The sequence below is a fragment of the Mustelus asterias genome, chromosome 1, assembly GCF_964213995.1.
Source record: "Mustelus asterias chromosome 1, sMusAst1.hap1.1, whole genome shotgun sequence".
NCBI lineage: Eukaryota > Metazoa > Chordata > Chondrichthyes > Carcharhiniformes > Triakidae > Mustelus > Mustelus asterias.
Window position 1 is genome coordinate 45,182,595 of NC_135801.1, and position 21,979 is coordinate 45,204,573.

Sequence of the window (21,979 nt, forward strand, 5' to 3'; positions counted from 1 at the left end):
GGCTAAAGGACTGGTCCAGGAGGGAGGGCTTCATATTCCTGGATCACTGGGAAGTTTTCAAGAGAGGAGGGCACCTGTACAAGAAGGACGGGTCACAACTAAATTGGAAGGGCATGAATATCCTGGCTGGGAGTTTTGCTAGTGCAGTTCGGGTGGGTTTAAACTAATATGGCAGGGGGGTGGGGATCAAAAAATTAGGTCTACAAGTGTAGAGGCTGGGGACGAGCTTGGGGCCAGGACAAGGTCGGCAAAGAAGAAGAGCACTCTGGGGGCGGATGACCTCACTGGGCCTGGAGGTCTGGAGTGCTTATACTTCAATGCAAGGAGCGTAGCAGGTAAGACAGACGAACTTAGGGCCTTAATGCTCACGAGGAATTTGGATGTAGTTGCGGTGACAGAGACTTGGTTAAAAGAGGGACAGGACTGGCAGCTGAATATTCCAGGGTACAAGTGTTTTAGGCGAGACAGAGGAGGGGCCAAAAGAGGTGGGGAGTAGCAGTATTAGTTGGAGAGCATATTACAGCAGTGCAGAGGGAGGACAATTCAGAGGGGTCGTGTAACGAGTCACTGTGGGTGGAGCTCAGAAACAGGAAGGCTGCAGTCACTATGTTGGGGGTGTACTACAGGCCCCCCAACAGCCCAAGGGAAGTGGAAGAACGGATAAGTCAGTAGATAATGGATAGGTGCAGGAAAAATAGGGTTGTTGTCGTGGGAGACTTCAATTTCCCTGGTATAGACTGGAAATCGCTGAGAGCAGGGACTCTGGATGGGGAGGAATTTGTAAAATGCGTACAGGAGGGTTCTTTGGAACAATATGTAGATAGCCCGACTAGAGAGGGGGCTATACTGGACCTAGTACGGTCAGGTCAGGTCTTCAAAGTTTCGGTAGGGGAACATGTGACAAATAGTGACCACAATTCTGTTAGCTTTAGGTTAGTGATGGAAAAGGATGAGTGGTGTCCCAAGGGTAAGGTGTTGGATTGGGGGAAGGCTAACTTTAATGGGATTAGGCAGAAATTGGCAGCTGTTGATTGGGAGAGGCTGTTTGAGGGTAAATCCACATCTGGCATGTGGGAGTCTTTTAAGGAACAGTTGTTAGGGCTGCAAGATAGGCATGTGCCTGTAAAAAAGGATAGGAAGGGAAGGATTCAAGAACCGTGGATAACCAGGGAAATTGGTCAAAAAGAAAAGGGAGGCGTACGTTCGGTCCAGGCAGCTAAAAACGGAGGGAGCTCTGGAGGAATACAAAGAAAGTAGGAAAGAACTCAAACGAGGAATTAAAAGGGGAAAAAGGGTCACGAAATGTCCTTGGCAGGCAGGATTAAGGAGAATCCCAAGGCATTTTATTCATACGTTAGGAACAAAAGGGTTGCCAGGGAAAAAATCGGACCTCTCAGGGACAAAAGTGGGGAATTATGCTTAGAGCCCAAAGAAGTAGGGGAGATCCTAAATGAATACTTTGCGTCGGTATTCACAAAGGAGAGGGATGTGTTGACTGGGAGTGTCTCGGAGGGGAGTGTTGACCCGTTAGAGAAAATCTTCATTCCAAGGGAGGAAGTGTTCGGTTTTTTAGGGAATATAAAGACTGACAAATCCCCAGGGCCTAATGGAATCTATCCCAGGCTGCTCAGGGAGACGAGAGATGAAATCGCTGGGCCTCTGACGCAAATCTTTGTCTCATCACTGGACACAGGTGAGGTCCCAGAGGACTGGAGGATAGCTAATGTGGTCCTGTTATTTAAGAAGGGTAGGAAGGATAACCCGGGAAATTATAGGCCAGTGAGCTTGACGTCCGTGGTGGGGAAGTTGTTGGAGAGGATTCTTAGAGATAGGATGTATGCGCATTTAGAAAGGAATAAACTTATTAACGATAGTCAGCATGGTTTTGTGAGAGGGAGGTCATGCCTCACTAACCTGGTGGAGTTTTTTGAAGAAGTGACTAGAATGGTTGACGAGGGAAGGGCCGTAGATGTCGTCTATATGGACTTTAGTAAAGCATTTGACAAAGTCCCTCATGGTAGGTTGGTGCAAAAGGTTGGATCTCATGGGATAAAGGGGGAGGTGGCTAGATGGGTGGAGAACTGGCTTGGTCACAGAAGACAGAGGGTGGTAGTGGAAGGGTCTTTTTCCGGCTGGATGCCTGTGACAAGTGGTGTTCCGCAGGGCTCTGTATTGGGACCTCTGCTGTTTGTGATTTATATAAACGATCTGGAAGAAGGTGTAACTGGGGTGATCAGTAAGTTTGCGGACGACACGAAAATGGCTGGACTTGCAGATAGTGAGGAACATTGTCAGAGGCTACAGAAGGATATAGATAGGCTGGAAATTTGGGCAAAGAAATGGCAGATGGAGTTCAATCCAGATAAATGCGAAGTGATGCATTTTAGTAGAACTAATGGAGGGGGGAGCTATACGATAAATGGCAGAACCATAAAGGGTGTAGATACACAGAGGGACCTGGGTGTGCAAGTCCACAGATCCTTGAAGGTGACGTCACAGGTGGAGAAGGTAGCGAATAAGGCATATGGCATGCTTGCCTTTATAGGACGGGGCACAGAGTACAAAAGTTGGGGTCTGATGTTGCAGTTGTATAGAACATTGGTTCGGCCGCATTTGGAATACTGTGCCCAGTTCTGGTCGCCACACTACCAGAAGGACGTGGAGGCTTTAGAGAGAGTGCAGAGGAGGTTTACCAGGATGTTGCCTGATATGGAAGGGCTTAGTTATGAGGAGAGATTGGGTAAGCTGGGGTTGTTCTCACTGGAAAGACGGAGGATGAGGGGTGACCTAATAGAGGTGTATAAAATTATGAAACACAGTAAGAAGTTTAACAACACCAGGTTAAAGTCCAACAGGTTTATTTGGTAGCAAAAGCCACACAAGCTTTCGAAGCTCGAAGCCCCTTCTTCAGGTGAGTGAAGGGGCTTAGAGCTTCGAAAGCTTGTGTGGCTTTTGCTACCAAATAAACCTGTTGGACTTTAACCTGGTGTTGTTAAACTTCTTACTGTGTTTACCCCAGTCCAACGCCGGCATCTCCACATCATAAAATTATGAAAGGCATAGATAGGGTGAACGGTGGGAAGCTTTTTCCCCCAGGTCGGTGGTGACGTTCACGAGGGGTCATAGGTTCAAGGTGAGCGGGGGGAGGTTTAACACGGATATCAGAAGGACGTATTTTACACAGAGGGTGGTGGGGGTCTGGAATGCGCTGCCGGGCAAGGTGGTGGAGGCGGACACACTGGGAATGTTTAAGACTTATCTAGATAGCCACATGAACGGAGTGGGAATGGAGGGATACAAAAGAATGGTCTCGTTTGGACCAGGGAGCGGCGCGGGCTTGGAGGGCTGAAGGGCCTGTGCCTGTGCTGTATTGTTCTTTGTTCTTAAGCATATGTGGGCTGGAGCATCTGAGTTGATACTCCAGGGCAGCTTATTGCTGAAAACTCCTTTTGATCCTAACAAAGTCTGAAGTCTGTTGACAACGCCAGAAATGCCACTACACAACCATAGGATGTGACAAGTGGAGACCCACAGTGGCCTGTGCCAGGACCTCAACTTTTGACAATTTATATCAATGAGTTAGAAGAAGTGAGTGATAGCATGTTAGCTAAAATTACAGATGACAAAAAGATAGGTAGGAAAACATGTTGTGAAGTGGACATATGGAGGTTTCAAGTTGAGTGATTGAGCAAAAAATCTGGTAGCTGGAATATAATATTGAAAAATTGTTCACTTTGGTGGGAAGAATAAAAAGACAGAGTATTACTTAAATGGAGAACAACTGCAGAATTCTGAGGTGCAGAAGGATCTCGATGTTGTGGTGCATAAGTCACAACATGTTAGTGTGCGGGGACACCAAGAACTTAAGAAGGCTAACAAATGCTATCCTTTATTGCAAGAGAAATTGAACATAAAAGTAGGGATGTTGTACTTCAGTTATACGGGGCATTTGTGAGAGTACATCTCAACCACTGTGTGCAGTTTTGGTCTCCTTATTTAAGGAAGGAAAGCGGTTCAATGGAGGATTACCTGGAATGAATGGATTGTCTTAAGAGAAAAGCGTTGACAGGTGGGGCTTGTATCTATTGACTTATTTGAAGTATATAAAATCCTGAATAGTCTTGTAAAAGTTCATGTGGAAAGAATGTATCGTCTTCTGGATGAGACCAGAGCTAAGGGCCACTTTTTTAAAATTAGGGGTCACCCTTTTAGTACAGGTGAAGAGAATTTATTTTCTCTCAGAGGGTTGTCTTTGGAATTGTCTGCCTCAGAAGGCAGTGGAGGCATGGTCATTGAGTATTCTTAAGGCAGAGGTCGATAGATTCTGATGAAGGGTCATCAAGACTTGAAACATTGGCTCTATTCTCTCCCCACAGATGCTGTCAAACCTGCTGAGATTTTCCAGCATTTTCTGTTTTTGTTTCAGATTCCAGAATCCGCAGTATTTTGCTTTTATCGATAGATTCATGTTGGGCAAGGGAATCAAAGATTATCAAGGGTTGATGCGAATGTGGAATTCAAAATACAAACAGATCAGTATTCTGTAAATTGATTTTGTGTCTCTGTTTGCCTTGTTTGGGAGCAGATATCCACTCCATCTGATGAAGGAGCAGGGCTCCGAAAGCTAATGGCATTTGTTACCAAATAAACCTGTTGGACTTTAACCTGGTGTTGTTAAAACTCTTACTATGGACCTTAGGCCAGGCCTCCTCTCGAAGTTGCACTATGCGATATAGGGCTCTTCACCTCCTCCTCATCAGATCACTACCATCAAAACAGCAACATTGAGTGCAAGCTCCATTATTCAATCAGCCTCGGGACTGATAGATGCAACCGATTAATGAACATTGAGCAAGAAGGTTCATTTACCCAAGTGGCACAAATTAAATCATTGGCCTTTTTTCTGTACTGCAGGGTGGTCCTCCTTTGTACCCCAAGAACATTGACAACTCAGCCTGCCTGTTCCCACCCCACAGTGATCATCTTGGATGGCCTCATGTAGCCATCCCCAGGGTAGAGGACATTCCACCTTTCCCGAACAGCTTCCAATAAATGCTCCGGGGATCTGCCACTGAAGCAGGAGCCATGGCTTGCTGCCTTCTATTCATCCTTTCCTTCTTCCCATTAATGAAAACCTGTCCAGGTTCTGTTAAATATGGCACTTGGACATGATGGCGGAACATTAAACTTTCTGCCTGCCTCACCATGAGACTTGATACGCAATGCACACATCTATAATTAATGAGGTGGGAATTACATGATCGCTCATAAAAACTATTCTGTAGCGTGAATTACTTCCACTTTCTCATCCAGCAACAGAACTTATGGTGGCCTGAAGGGCCAAATGTAACTATGATGCTATGATTTATTCTGTGGTCAGAACTCATCTCGAAGTCAAATGTGACACCAAGATTTTAAGCGGTCAGGTTTCGCCTGGGAATCTGCTAGTAAGCAGAATGGAGCCAGTGGCTAAGAAATCGAGGTTGTGGCAAGTGCAAAGAAAATGACTAAGATCTTCCCAATATTTGTCAGAGAATCATAGAATTCCTACTGTGCAGAAGAGGCCATTCAGCCCTTCGAGTATGCACCGACATTCTGAAAGAGCATCTTGCCAGGGCCCTCTCTCCTGCCCTACCACACGTATTCATGGCCAAACCATCTAATCTACACATCTTGTGTCGGGGCAATTTAGCATAGCCAATCCACCTAAGCCTCACATCTTTGGATTGTGGGAGGTAACCAGAGCAACTGGAGGAAACCCATGCAGACACGGGGAGAAGGTGCAAACTCCACACAGACAGTGACACATGCCTCGATTTGAATCCGGGTCCCAGAGCTGTGAGGCAGGAGTGCTAGCCACAATGCCACTGTGCTGACTTATAATTGGAGGAAATTTCTGTTGATTTTCTGGATGTCAGATAAGCAATGTGACAATTTAACTGGAGTGGGGGAGTGAGAGGGTTTGTGGTATTGTACAACTGAGTCCTCAGCGTATATGTGAAAATGAATTCTGTGCTATCAAATGATGTTACCAAGCGGAAGCTTGTTGATGAGAAATAAGATGGGCTGAGGCAAAATCGTTGGGAGACAATAAGATGGGAATGCGAAGAGGAACCATTGCAAGTGGTTCCCTGGTTACAATTAGATAATGAAATGAGAGCTGTCTCAATCAGCTCATCAAAATTATCAATATGTTTGGAGAATGTTGGACATGGTTGTAAATAAAATATTATTTATTTCACCCCTAGGGAAAACTTTGTTTACATTGATATAGCTTACAAGGATCTCAATTATGAAATGACTCAGCAGCAGAAGGCACTGCCAGTTACTGAGCTTATTGGTGAGTTGCACTCTTCTCCCAAACATTTTTCCATTCTTACTACACAATGGGGAAATATTATTTAAACCAATGATTAAAATAAAATACCAAATGCTATCCTGTAAATAACAATGCTCCTATTTTCCATGTCAGAATATATGTGAACAATAGATTCAAAAACTGTGCTGCACATAAGTAATCAGATGAACATGTAACAATCTAAATGAATCTTTCATGGGAACATTGGAACAGGAGCAGGAACACACCATATAATCACTTGAATCAATTCTGCCATTCAACCAGATTGTGATTGATTAGTATCTTAACTCCATCAATCACAGAATTGAGGGCAGAATGGTGGCACAGTGGTTAGCACTGCTGCCTCACAGCTCCAGGGACCCGGGTTCAATTTCTGGCTTGGGTCACTGTCTGTGTGGAGTTTGCACGTTCTTCCTGTGTCTGCATGGGTTTCCTCCGGGTGCTCCGGTTTCCTCCCACTGTCAGAAACTCGTGCTGCTTAGGGTGCATTGGCCATGCTAAATCCTGCCTCAGTGTATCCGAACAGGCGTCGGAGTGTGGCGACTAGGAGATTTTCACAGTAACTTCATTGCAGTGTTAATGTAAGTCTTACTTGTGACACTGATAAATAAATTTAAGAATTGCTAAGGCACAGGGGACCATTTGTCCCATCATGTCTGCATCAGCTTTCCGAACGAATATCATGACTTAGTGCCTGCCTTTTGCCCATGACTCTGCACATTCATCTCCTGCCGTCTTGAATGCCTCGATGAACCTGCCTCCACTACACTTCCAGATAGTGCATTGGTTTCTTCCTGTGGCTATTATAGATTACTGAACTGGTAAACCACAAAGCGAGGGTAATGTTTTGGGGTTACTGGCTCATATCCCACCACGGTAGATGGTTTCAATGAAACATTGTCCAGGCAATGCATGACAGACTTGAACCACTTGCTATGTGAAAATATTTTTTCTCACATCATAATTGCTTCTTTTGCAAATCACTTGAAATCTGTGCCCTCTTGTTCTTGATCCTTTTACAATCAGAATTTCACAATTTTCTCCCTATCTACTTTGTTCACCCCCACTCATGATTTTGAACTTCTCTATAAAATCTCCTTTTATGTTCTTTGCTCCAAGGAGAACTGTCCAAACCTCTCCAATTTATCCTAATTACTGAAGTTTTTCATCCCTGGAACCATTCTTGTAAACCTCTTCTGCATTCTCCAATATATTCATATCCTTCCTATAGTGCAGCACCCAGAACTGTAGACAATGCTTCAGCTGAGATCTAATTACTGTCTTGTATAAGTCCAGCATAACCTCGTTGCTCTGGTACTCTATGCCCTATTAAAGCTCAGAATACTATATGCTTTATTAACGTCTCTCTCAACCTGTCCTGCCACCTTCAATGATCTATGCACATATGCACCCAGGTTCCTCTGCACCTGCTTAAGAATTTTACCCTTATTTTACCTTGTCTCCCCATGACCATCCTACCAGAACAAATCACTTCTCACTTAACCACATTGAACTTCATCTGAACTTCATATACTTACTCCACAAACTCGTTTATGTCCTTTTGAAGGACACTGTTCTCTTCAAAATTTACAGTACTTGCAAAGATCTGTGACATCCACAAACTTTGAAATTGTTCTCTGCACATGGAGATCCAGATTATTAACATATATCAGGAAAAGCAAAGGTCCCAAATACTGACCTCTGGGGAACACCACTACAAACCTTCATCCTGCCCAAAAATAACCATTAACTATTACTCTCTGATTCCTATTATTCAACCAATTTTGTAACCATGTTGCTACTGTCCCTTTTATTCTTTTCTCACAAGTCTATTGTGTCGCACTGTATCAAATGCCTTTTGAAAGTCCATGAACACCACATAAACAGCATTACCCTCATCAACTCTTTCTGATCAAATAACTCTTGCAAATTTCTTAAAAACAATTTTCCCTTCAGAAATCCATGCTGGCTTTTCCTAATCAACCACATTTTTCCATGTGACTACTAATTCTATCCCAAATAATTGTTTCGAGAAGCTTGCCCATCACTGATGTTAAACTGACTGGTCTGTAATTAGTGGGGCGATTCTGACAACCTTTTCGAAACAAGGGCGTAACATTTGCAATTCTTCAGTCCTCTTGCACCTCCCCTGAATCTAGAGAAGACTGGAAAATTATGTCCAGCATCCCCAGTAATCCAGAGGCCCAGGCAATGCTCTGGGGACCCAGGTTCAAATCCCGCCACTACAGATGGTGAAATTTGAACTAAATAAAAATCTGGAATTAAAAGTCTAATAGAAACATAGAAAATAGCAGCGGGGGGGGGGGGGGGGGGGGGGGGGGTGGGGGGGGATCATTCAGCCCTTTGAGTCTGCTCTGTCATTCATTATGATCAAGGCTGACCATCCAACTCAATCACCTGATCCTGCCTTCCCCCAATATCCTTTAATCCCCTTCACTTCAAATGCTATATCTAACTGCTTCTTGAAAACATTCAATGTTTTGGCCTCAACTACTTTCTATGGTAGCAAATTCCATAGGCTGACCACGCTCTGGCAGAATAAATTTCTCCTCATCTCTGTCCTAAACCATCTATCCTCTATCCTCAGACTGTGAACCCTGGTTCTCGACACTACCACCATCGGGAACATCCTTCTTGCATCTGCTTTATCTACTCCTGTTAGAATTTTATAGGTTTCTATAAGATCTCCCCCACATTCTTCTGAACTCCGCAAATACCATGCTAATGTACTCAATCTCTCCTCAGTCCCACCATCCTAAGAATCAGTATGGTAAAACTTCTCTGTGTTCCCTCTAGAGCAAAAACATCCTTTCTCAAATAAGGAGACAAAACTACACACAATGGGGCAATTCTCCCAAAAGTGCTGAATTAGTGGGAAAATTGTTCTAGATCACACCTGTGCTGACAGTTCAGCTTCTCACCTGAATCTCCACATTCCGTGGACTGAAGAGGGCCCAATCATGAATCTCATTAAAAACTCAGCGGAGGCTGGGTCTATTCACGCCAGAGTTTGACAGTTTTGGAGCTTTGCGCATGCGCAGTGGCCCCAAACTGTCAAACTCCCGTTTGCTGGCCAGCCTGATCGCTGACCAGCCCAGGATCCCCGCAGTGCTGCCCATCCAGCCCCCTCCACAGCCCGATTGCGGTCCCCACAACAATTCCCGGGCCAGCCCTAACCCCCCGCCCCCACGTCCCAGAGCGCCCCGATGCCCAGGCACCATCCCCCAGCAGTGGCAATCCCCCCTGCCCCCCCTCACCCCGGAGACCCCCCCCCCCAGCCAGCCCCAATCGCTGCCCTCCCTCCATCCCAGATCAATCCCAATGCAGAGTGGCAGCGGGACCCCCCACCCCCACCGATCACCCCTAGGCCCTGCCCACAATAGGCCTCAACCCCTTGGCACTGCCAGATGCCTGTGGGCAGTGCCAAAGTGCCCCCTGGGCATGGGCATTTTGCCCTTTGGGCAGTTCCAGTGGGCACAGGCTGGCACTGCCAGGATGCCCATGTCCAGGGGCACCACCCCCCCCACCACCCGACTCCCTGGGCTGCCCCCATTTCCCCCCTTCATTCCGGCGGGGTCTCCTACTAGTTCCCCGAATGTAGGGAGTTCGTCTGAACCCTGCCAGAATGAAGTACTCCTGGCAGGGTGGGAGATTCGATCAGGACCTGAAAGGCTCACAATACTGTTAGGGAGAGAATTCCAGGATTTTGACCCAGCGACTACGAAGGAACGGCGATATATTTCCAAGTCAGGATGGTGAGTCGCTTGGAGGGGAACTTGCAGGTGGTGATGTTCCAGTGTGTCTGCTGCTCTTGCCCTTCTAGATGGAAGAGGTCATGGGTTTGGATGGTGCTATCTGAGGATCTTTGTTGATTTGTTGCAATGCATCTTGTAGATAGTACACACTGTTCCTACTGAACGTTGGTGGTGGAGGGAGTGAATGTTTGTAGATGTGGTGCCAATCAAGCAGGCTGCTTTGTCCAGGATGGTGTCAAGCTTTTTGAGTGTTGTTGGAGCTGCACCCATCCAGGCAGGTGGGGAGTACTCCATCACATTCCTGACTTGTACCATGTCGATGGCTTTGGGGAGTCAGGAAGTGAGTTACTCACCGCAGTATTCCTGGCCTCTGACCTGCTCTTGTCGCCACTGTGTTTATGTGATGAGTCCAGTTGAGTTTCTGGTCAATGGTAACCCCAAGGATGTTGACAGTGACGGATTTAGTGATGGTAACACCATTGAATGTCAAGGGATGGTGGTTAGAATGTCTCTTATTGGTGATGATCATTGCCTGGCATTTGTGTGGTGCGAATGTTACTTGTCACTTGTCACCCCAAGCCTGGATATTGTCTCAATCTTGTTGCATTTGAACATGGACTGCTTCAGTATCTGAGGAGACGCGAATGGTGCTGAACATTGTGCAATCATCGCGAACACCTCCACTTCTGACCTTACGATGGAGGAAAGGTCATTGATGAAGCAGCTGAAGATTGTTGAGCTAGGACATTACCCTGAGGGACTCCTGCAAAGATGTCCCGGAGCTGAGATGACTGACCATCCAGAACCACAACCATCTTCCTATGAACCAAGTATGACTCCAACCAACAGAGAGTTTGTCCTCTGATACCCATTGGTTCCAGTTTCGCTGGGGTTCCTTGATGCCACACTCGATCGAATGCGGCCTTGATGTCAAGGGCTGTCATTCTCACCTCACCTCTGGAATTCAGCTCTTTTGTACAAATTTGAACTACGGTTGTAATGAGGTTAGGAGCTGAGTGACCCTGGCGAAGCCCAAACTGGGTGTCACTGAGCAGGTTATTCCTGAGCAGGTGCTGCTTGATAGCACTGTTGATGACCCCTTCCATCACTTTACTGATGATCGAGAGTAGACCGATTGGGCGGTAATTGGCCAGGTTGGATTTGTCCTGCTTTTTGTGTACAGGACATACCTGGGCAATTTTCAACATTGTAGATGTCAGTGTTGTAACTGTACTGGAAGAGTTTGGCTAGGGGAGCGATAAGTTCCAGAGCACAAGCCTTCAGTACTATTGCCGGAACGTTATGAGGGCCCATTTTCTTTGCAGTATCCAGTGCCTCCAACTGTTTCTTGATGTCACACGGAGTGAATCGAATTGGTTGGAGACTGGCATCTGAGATGCTGGGAACCACTGGAGGAGGCCGAGATGGATCATGCACTCGACACTTCTGGCTGAAGGTTGGTGCGAATACTTCAGCCTTATCTTTTGCACTGATATGCTGGGCTCCTCCATCTTTGGGGATGGGGATATTTGTGGAGCCTTCTCCACCAGTGAGTTAGAACATAGAACATAGAAAAGCTACAGCACAAACAGGCCCTTCGGCCCACAAGTTGCGCCGAACAATTTCCTTACTTTCTAGGCTCATCTATAACCCTCTATCTTACTAACCTCCATGAACCTATCCAAAAGTCTCTTAAAAGACTCAATCGAATCCGCTTCCACCACCACTACCGGCAGCCGATTCCACGCACCCACCACCCTCTGAGTGAAAAACTTACCCTTAACATCTCCTCTATACCTACTCCCCAGCACCCTAAACCTGTGGCCTCTCGTGACAACCTTTTCAGCCCTGGGTAAAAGCCTCTGAGAATCCACTCTATCAATACCTCTCAACATCTTATACGCCTCTATCGGGTCACCTCTCATCCTTCGCCTCTCCAAGGAGAATAGACCTAGCTCTCTCAACCTATCCTCATAAGGCATACCACTTAATCCTGGCAACATCCTTGTAAATCTCCTCTGCACCCGTTCTATGGCTTCCACATCCTTTCTGTAATGAGGCGACCAGAACTGGGCACAGTACTCCAGGTGGGGTCTGACCAGGGTCCTGTACAGCTGCAGCATTATCTCCTGATTTCTAAACTCAATTCCTCTATTGATGAAGGCCAGTATTCCATACACCTCCTTAACCACAGCCTCTACCTGCGACGCCGCTTTGAGCGTCCTATGAACCTGGACCCCAAGATCCCTCTGTTCTTCCACACTACCAAACGTCTTACCCTTAATATTATATTCTTTCATCCTATTCGACCTGCCAAAATGAACCACCACACACTTATCTGGGTTGAAGTCCATCTGCCACTTCTCCGTCCAGTCTTGCATCTTATCTATGTCTCGTTGCAACTGCTGACATCCCTCTACACTATCCACAACACCTCCAACCTTTGTGTCATCAGCAAACTTGCCAACCCATCCTAATGGTTGTCTAATTGTCCACCACCATTGGATGTGGCAGGACTGCAGAGCTTAGATCTGATCTGTTGGTTGTGGGATTGCTTAGCTCTGTCTATCACTTGCTGTTTTTGTCGTTTGGCATGCATGTAGTCCTGCTTGGTAGCTTCACCAGGTTGACACCTCATTTTTAGGTATGCCTGATGCTATTCCTGGCATGCCCTCCTGCACTCTCCATTGAACCAGGGTTGATTCCCTGGTTTGATGGTTGAGTGGGGGATATGTTGGGCCATGAGATTTCAGATTCTGCTGGAGTACAGTTCCACTGCTGCTGATGGCCCACAGTGACTCATGGATGACCAGTCTTGAGTTGCTAGATCGGTTCGAAGTCTGTCCAATTTAGCATGGTGATAGTGCCGGACAACATGATGGAGGTGATTCTCAATGTGAAGCCAGGACTTCGTCTCCACAAGGACTGTGTGGTGATCACTCTTACCAATACTGTCATAGACAGATGCATCTGCAGCCAGTACATTGGTAAGATGAGGCCAATTATGTTATTTCCTCTTGTTGGTTCCTTCACCACCTGCTGCAGACCCCAGTCTAGCAGTTATATCCTTTAGGACCTGGCCAGCTCGATCACTAATGCTGCTGCCGAGCCACCCTTGGTGGTGGACATTGAAATCCCCCACCCAGAGTACATTTTGCGCCCTTGCCACCCTCAGTGCTTCCTCCAAGTGTTGTTCAACAAGGAGGAATACTGATTCATCAGCCGAAGGAGGACAGTATGTGGTGACCAGTAAGAGGTTTCCTTGCCCATGTCTAACCTGAAGCCATGAGGCTTCATGGGGTCCAGCGTCAATGTTAAGGACTCCCAGGGCAACTCCCTCCCAACTGTATACCACTGTGCTGCCACCTCTGCTGGGTCTGTCCTGCAGGTGGGACAGGACATATCCAGGGATGGTAATGGTGGTGTCTGGGGTGTTATCTGTAAGATATGATTCCATGAGAATGACTATGTCAGGCTGTTGCCTGACTAGTCTGTGAGACAGCTCTCCCAATTTTGGTACTAGCTCCCAGATGTTAGTAAGGAGAACTTTGCAGGGTCAACAGGGCTGTTTGTTTTGCCGTTGATTTTTCCGGTGCCTATGTCAATGCCAGGTGGTCCGTCCAGTTTCATTTCTTTGTTGAGAATTTGTAGTGATTGATACAACTGAATAGCTTGCTAGGCCATTTCAGAGGGTAGTTGAGAGTCAATCACATTGCTGTGGTTCTGGAGTCACATGTAAGGCAGACCAGGTAAGGACAGCAGATTTCCTTCCCTAAAGGACATTAGTGAATTAGTGCAGCGATTCAAGAAGGCAGCTCACCACCACCTTCTCAAGGGTAACTAGGAATGGGCAATAGGTATTTGCTGGAAGAATTCCTGGAGTGTATACAGAATGGTTTTCTGGACCAATATGCTGAGGAACCATCTAGAGAGCAGGCCATTCTAGACTGCGTATTGTGTACTGAGAAAGGAACAATTGACACTCTAGTCTTGTGAGACTCCTTGGGATGAGTGACCATAACATGATAGAATTTTTCATCAAAATGGAGAGTGACATAGTTGATTCTGAGACTCAGTTCCTGAATCTTAATAAAGGAAACTATGATGATATAAGGTACGTGTTGGCCAGCTAGCAACGCCTATTTCCGAGGAATGATTTTTTAAAATCCATGCTGACTCTACCCAATTCAGTCACTGTTTTTTAAGTGTTTTATTATAAAATATTTGAGAATGGATTCTAGAATTTTCCCACCACCAGCATCAGGCTTATTGGTCTATCGTTCCCTGTTTTCTCTCTGCCTCCCTTTTTAAATAGTGGGGTTATATTAGCTACCCTCCGATCTGGAACAGTTCCAGAGTCTATAGAACCTTAAAAGATGACCACCAATGCATCCCACTATTTCTCAGGCCACTTCCTTAAGTACTCTGGGATGTAAATCAACAGGCTCTGGGGATTTATTGGCCTTCAATCCCATCAATTTCTTCACCACCATTTTTCTACGAATACTGATCATCATCCTTTAGTTCCTCCCTCTCACTAAACCTTGTGTTCCCCAACATTTCTGACATCTTATTTGTGTCCTCCTTTGTGAAGATGGAACCAAAGTATGAATTCAGTTGGTCAGCCATTTTTCCTTGTTCCCCATTCCCCTGTTTCTGACATTTGTCTTCACCAATCTTTTTCTCCTCAAATACCTATAGAAACTTTGCAGTCAGTTTTTATGTTCCCTGCAAGCATGCTTTCACACTCTATTTTCGCCTTCTTAATCAGTGCTTTGGTCTTCCTTTGCTGAATTCTAAACTGCTCCCAATCCTCAGGTCTGTTGTTTTTTTTTTGCCAATTTATATGCCTTCCCTTGGAACTAATGCTATCACTAATTTTCCTTGTAAGCCATGTTTTTGCCACCTTTCCAGTTTTACTTTTGTGCCTGACAGGAATAAACAGTTGTTGCAGTTCACCCATGCAGTCCTTGAATGTTAGCCATTGTCTATCCACCATCATCCCTTCAAGTAATGTTTCCGAATCTATCATAGCCAACTCGTGCCTTATATCATCATAGTTTCCTTTATGAAGATTCAGGAACTGAGTCTCAGAATCAACTATGTCACTCTCCATTTTGATGAAAAATTCTATCATGTTATAGAACATAGAACATAGAACAGTACAGCACAGAACAGGCCCTTCGGCCCACGTTGTTGTGCCGAGCTTTGTCTGAAACCCAGATCAAGCTATTTCCTCCCTATCATCCCGAAGTACTCCATGTGCCTATCCAATAGCTTCTTAAATGTTCCTAAAGTTTCTGACTCCATTATCCCTGCAGGCAGTCCATTCCACACCCCAACCACTCTCTGAGTAAAAAACCTACATCGGACATCCTTCCTATATCTCCCACCATGAACCCTATAGTTATGCCCCCTAGTTACCACTCCATTCACCCGAGGAAATAGTCTTTGAACGTTCACTCTATCTATCCCCCTCATCATCTTATAAACCTCTATCAAGTCTCCTCTCAACCTCCTCCGCTCCAAAGAGAAAAGCCCAAGTTCCCTCAACCTTTCCTCATAAGACCTACCCTCCAAACCAGGCAGCATCCTGGTAAATCTCCTTTGCACTCTTTCCAGTGTCTCCACATCCTTCTTATAGTGAGGTGACCAGAACTGCACACAATATTCCAAATGTGGTCTCACCAAGGTCCTGTACAGTTGCAGCATAACCCCACGGCTCTTAAACTCAAACCCCCTGTTAATGAACGCCAACACACTATAGGCCTTCTTCACGGCTCTATCCACTTGAGTGGCAACCTTCAGAGATCTATGGATATGAACCCCAAGATCTCTCTGTTCCTCCACATTCCTCCACATTCCTCCACATTCTTCAGAACCCTACCTTTGACGCTGTAAATTTGTCCTACCAAAATGAATCACCTCGCATTTGTCAGGGTTAAACTCCATTTGCCATTTTTCAGCCCAGCTCTGCATCCTATCTATATCTCTTTGCAGCCTACAACAGCCCTCCACCTCATCCACTACTCCACCAATCTTGGTGTCATCAGCAAATTTATTGATCCACCCTTCAGCCCCCTCCTCCAAGTCATTTATAAAAATGACAAATAGCAGAGGACCAAGCACTGATCCCTGTGGCACTCCGCTGGTAACCGGTTTCCAGTCCGAAAATTTTCCATCCACCACCACCCTCTGTCTTCTGTTAGATAGCCAGTTACCTATCCAATCGGCCAAACTTCCCTCTATCCCACACATCCTTACTTTCTTCATAAGCCGACCATGGGGGACTTTATCAAACGCCTTACTAAAATCCATGTATATGACATCAACTGCACTACCTTCATCAACACACTTAGTTACCTCCTCAAAACATTCTATCAAATTTGTGAGGCAAGACTTGCCCTTCACAAATCCGTGCTGACTATCCCGGATTAAGCTGCATCTTTCTAAATGGTCGTAAATCCTATCCCTGAGGACCTTTTCCATCAACTTACCGACCACCGAAGTAAGACTAACCGGCCTATAATTACCAGGGTCATTTCTATTCCCTTTCTTAAACAGAGGAACCACATTTGCCACTCTCCAGTCCTCTGGCACCACCCCCGTGGACAGTGAGGACGCAAAGATCAATGCCAAAGGCTCTGCTATCTCATCCCTTGCCTCCCAAAGACTCCTAGGATATATTTCATCAGGCCCAGGGGACTTATCAACTTTCAGTTTATTCAAAATTGCTAGTACATCTTCCCTCCGAACATCTACTTCCTCCAGCCTATCAGCCTGTGACACCCTCTCTTCCTCAAAAACATGGCCCCTCTCCTTGGTGAACACCGAAGAAAAGTATTCATTCATCACCTCTCCTATCTCTTCTGACTCCATGCATAAATTCCCACTGCCGTCCTTGACCGGCCCTAACCTCACCCTGGTCATTCTTTTATTCCTCACATAAAAGTAAAAAGCCTTGGGGTTTTCCTTGATCCGACCCGCCAAGGACTTCTCATGCCCCCTCCTAGCTCTCCTAAGCCCCTTTTTCAGCTCATTTCTTGCTAACTTGTAACCCTCCATCGAGCCAACTGAACCTTGTTTTTTCAACCTTACATATGCTTCCTTCTTCCTCTTGAAAAAGCCTCTGAGAGTCCACCCGATCTATGCCTCTCAACATCTTATATACCTCTATTAGGTCTCCTCTCATCCTACGTCTCTCCAAGGAGAAAAGATCGAGCTCCCTCAGCCCATCCTCATAAGGCATGCCACTCAATCCAGGCAACATCCTTGTAAATCTCCTCTGCACCCTTTCAATCTTTTTCACATCCTTCCTGTAATGAGGCGACCAGAACTGAGCACAGTACTCCAAGTGGGGTCTGACGAGGTCTTATATAGCTGCATCATTAACCCCGGACTCCTAAACTCAATCCCTCGATTGATAAAGGCCAGCACACCATACGACCTCTTAACCACCTCCTCCACCTGCGGGGCCGATTTTAGAGTCCTATGGACCCGGACCCCAAGGTCCTTCTGATCCTCTACCGTACTAAGAGTCTTTCCCTTTATACTGTACTCCTTCATCGCATTCGACCTGCCAAAATGGACCACAACGCATTTATCTGGGTTGAAGTCCATCTGCCACTTCTCCGCCCAGTCTTGCATCCTATCTATGTCCCTCTGTAACTTCTGACATCCCTCCAGACTATCCACAACCCCACCAACCTTTGTGTCGTCTGCAAACTTACCAACCCATCCCTCCACTTCCTCATCCAGGTCATTTATGAAAATGACAAACAGCAAGGATCCCAGAACAGATCCCTGGGGCACACCACTGGTGACCGACCTCCATTTAGAAAAAGACCCATCAATACACACTCTCTGCCTCCTTTGGGCAAGCCATTTCTGGATCCACAGGGCAGCAGCCCCTTGGATCCCATGCCCTCTCACTTTTTCGAGAAGCCTTGCATGGGGGACCTTATCGAACGTCTTGCTAAAATCCATATAAACCACATCTACCACTTTCCCTTCGTCAATGTGTTAAGTCACATTTTCGAAGAACTCCACCAGGTTCGTAAGGCACGATCTGCCTTTGACAAAGCCATGCTGAGTATTCTTGAGCATACTAAATCTCTCTAAATGCTCATAAATCTTGTCCATCAGGATCTTCTCCATCAGCTTAACAACCACTGAGGTTAGACTCACCAGTCGGTAATTTCCTGGGCTATCCCTATTCCCCTTCTTGAAAATAGGAACCACATCCGCAATCCTCCAATCCTCCGGCACCTCTCCCGTCTCCATCAACGACGCAAAGATCATCGCCAGAGGCTCTGCAATCTCTTCCCTCGCCTCCCACAGTAACCTGGGGTACATCCCATCCGGACCCGGCGACTTATCTATCTTGATGCCATTCAAAGATTCCAGCACAACCTCTTTGTTGAAGTCCACATACTCAATCTTTTCAGTCCACCGCAAGCCCACAGTACATCCACCCATGTCCTTCTCCTCTGTGAAAACTGAGGCAATACACCTTCTCTACAGCTGTGACACTATCCCTGATCAGCAGTGCCACTCCACCCCCTCTCTTGCCTCCCTCCCTGTCCTTCCTGAAACATTTGAATCCCGGCACCTGTAGTATCCAGTCCTGTCCCTGAGACATCCAAGTCTCTGTAATGGCCACCACATCACACTTCCAGGCATCAATCCACGCTCTGAGCTCATCCCCTTTATTCACTATACTCCTGGCATTAAAGTAAACACATCTCAATCCTTTGGCCTGAGCTCTCCCCTTCTCTATCCCCCGTCCATCCTCCCTCTTGCACCGTCTATAACCCTTCTCTGTTTGCGAGCTAACTTCCTCGCTCCCAGTCACCTCGTCTCGATCCCCTCCCCCCAGCCTATCTAGTTTAAACTCTCCCCAGTAGGCTTAGCCAACCTTCCCGCCAGGATATTGGTCCCCCTGTTATCTTGTAGCCTGTTATGTCTTGCAGACCTTGCCATAGTCGGTGGGGGTCTGTGTGGCTTGCCTGGGACTCTAGCTTGGTCCGGTATTGTCTTTTGGCATCTTTGATGGATCTCCTTAGATCATATCTGGCTTTCTTATATAGGTCAGTGTCGCCTGACTTGAACGCCTCAGACCTGGACTTCAGCAAGCAGTGGATATCCCTGTTCATCCATGGTTTCCGGTTGGGGAACACACGGATTTGCTTCTTTGGCACACAGTCTTCTACACACCTACTGATGAATTCAGTTACTGTAGTGGCGTACTCGCTCAGGCTGGTCGCAGAGTTTTTAAACACTGACCAGTCCACTGACTCCAAGCAGTCCCGTAGATCATCTGATTCCTCAGACCAACATTGCACTACTCTCTTTGATGGATTCTCCCACTTCAGTTTTTGCTTGTAAGCTGGGAACAGGAGCACAGCCTTGTGGTCTGATTTGCCAAAGCGTAGGTGAGCGATACAGCGGTAGGTATTTGTGCAGCAGTGGTCTAGGATGTTTGGGCCTCTGGTGGAGCAGGAGACGTGTTGGTGGTAACTTGGTAGTGCGCTCTTGAGCTTGGCCTGATTGAAGTGCCCGGCCACGATGAACAAGGCCTCGGGATGTTTCGTCTCAAGGCTATTCGTAGTGGTGTATATTTCGTCCAGCGCGATCTTCACATCCGCATGGGGTAGGATGTAAACCGCCATCAGAAAAACGGAGGTGAACTCCCGGGGAAGGTAATAGGGGCGGCATTTTAGTGTCAGGTATTCTCGGTCTGGGGAGCAGAAAGTTGCCAGTGTTGCTACGTTAGGCACCATGAGGTGTTGATTAGGAAGCAGACCCCACCTCCCCTAGCCTTGCCTGAGGCCACTGTACGGTCCATTCGATGGATTGAGAAGCCCTCTGGTTGTAGGGCACTATCCGGTGCAGCAGGAGTGAGCCACGTCTCCGTGAAACAGAGCACACAGCAGTCCCTCAGTTCTCTTTGGAAAGTGAGCCTGGCTCTAAGTTCGTCCAGCTTGTTTTCCAGAGACTGGATATTTGCAAGGAGTAAGCTGGGGAGGGGGGGCCTTGGGACCTCGTTGTATCACTCTCATCTGCAAAAAATTGTATTTTTTAGGCAAAAATCATGGGCTTGACTCTTACACTGGGTCAAATTTTACACAAATATATAGGGTGTATAATTCCTTAATCTTTTACTCTCAACAGAATACAAACCTAGGCTGCAATTCTCCCGAATTGGCTCCAAGTGTTAATGCCAGCAGAAAAACAGGACTTAACCCTGTGGGCATTAGCAGTGCTCAGCAGGCCTCATTCAGTTTTTGGTAATGGGCCAACCTGCCCCCCCACGTGAATTTCACAGATTTTCCAGCTGCAGTGGGACCCAATTTGCTGGAGTCGGGAACCAGCACTCAGGCCTAACAAATAGGAGCAGCATTTAAGCACTCCCTGCATCACCCACCTCATTCCAGCCAGTAACATGGTTGCCAAAAGAGCTGCCCCAATATTCCTGGACCCTGACGTGGACCAGATGTTTGGCATTGTGTAGGAGAGGAGAGGGTTTTTCCAAGGGTTGACAGGAGCCTGGGGTGTGGTGGCAGAGAAAGTAAGCTCCAGCAGGAGGACCACACTTCAATGCAACAAGAAGATGAATGGCCTAAGGTGGTGGGAGTCTGGAACTCACTGTCTATAACATTTAAGAAATATTTCTATGTGCACTTGTGATGCCAAAGCATAAAAGGCTATGGACCAAGTGCCGGAAATAGTGTTAGAATAGTTGGCCAGTTTACCTTTGACCGGCGCAGATGTGATGGGCCGAACGGCCTTTTTCTGTGCTGGACACCTCTATGTCTGTGACTTTGTGACCTCCTCTGAGCTGCAAGGCGGAGTACCTGCCTGTGGCATAACTCCCACCCCTAACTTCTGGCACCTCACCTGAAACACTTACAACCTTCAAACACCCCAATTACCCTCCTCTCCCTCAGACCCTTCCCCAGCAAACATCATCACAAAGCCACTTAGGCTAGGTGCAGTGCCTACACATGCCTTCAGCTGTAAACACCCCTATATTTACCATGCCCTCATCTCACAGTGTCCTCATGAAGGGGGGAGACAAGGGACTAAGGAAGTGGGGGGAAAGACAAGGGATTGAAGAAGGGGGAGACAAGAACTGAGGAAGGAAGAGTCTAAGGATAAGCAGAGTTGTTAGAGATTGTGCTGCTGGACAAAAAATCTCCTAAGCGGCAAATCTGGAGCCTATGAGGGCCCTCCTGGATCTCCAGCCCTGTACGATCCTGGCTGCAGTTTGTGCAGCCTCCTCTGGGTCCTCCCCAGGCTCCTCCTCCACTGAGTTCTGGACATCCTCCTCCTCTGATGAGGCGGCCTGTTTCTCTTCCTCCTCCTCCTCCTCCATCATCGTCAAGTTGTGCAGGACACAGCATGCGACCACAATCCAAGCTGTATTGGGAGCTGTATTGAAGAACCACGCCAGAGTGGTCCAGACAGGGGAACCGTATCTTTAGGAGGCCTCTGCTCTGCTCAGTGATGTTCCTGGTGGCAGAATGGGCCTCATTGCAATGGGTTTCTCCCTTAGTCTGGTGCCTCTGTAGAAAGGTTATTCGCCATGATCTTACTGGGTAACCCTTGTCCCCCGCTAGCTTGCTCTTTTGAGGAGGGTTTCCCTCAAGGGGTACCTCTGAGTGTCCCAGGATGTAGGTGTTGTCACACTCCCAGGACAATGGGCACAGACGTGCATGATGTTCAGTTGGTGGTTGGACACCAGTTGGCTGTTCAAGGAGTAAAACCCCTTCCAGTTAATGAAGGTACTCCCGGTTGAGATAGAGCTCGCAGGGCGACAGGGGTACCATTTACTTGGGGTATC

General features: G+C 46.8%; 1 protein-coding gene across 1 annotated transcript in view; it reads left to right on the plus strand.

The window, feature by feature from the left end:
• Positions 1 to 21,979, plus strand: part of LOC144506996 (bile acid-sensitive ion channel-like) — a 173,717-nt gene that overhangs the window by 126,822 nt on the left and 24,916 nt on the right. Inside the window, exon 11 of the mRNA XM_078233549.1 lies at positions 6,249 to 6,340. Within this exon, the coding sequence (XP_078089675.1) occupies positions 6,249 to 6,340 (92 nt within the window). The remainder of the gene's footprint in view (positions 1 to 6,248; positions 6,341 to 21,979) is intronic.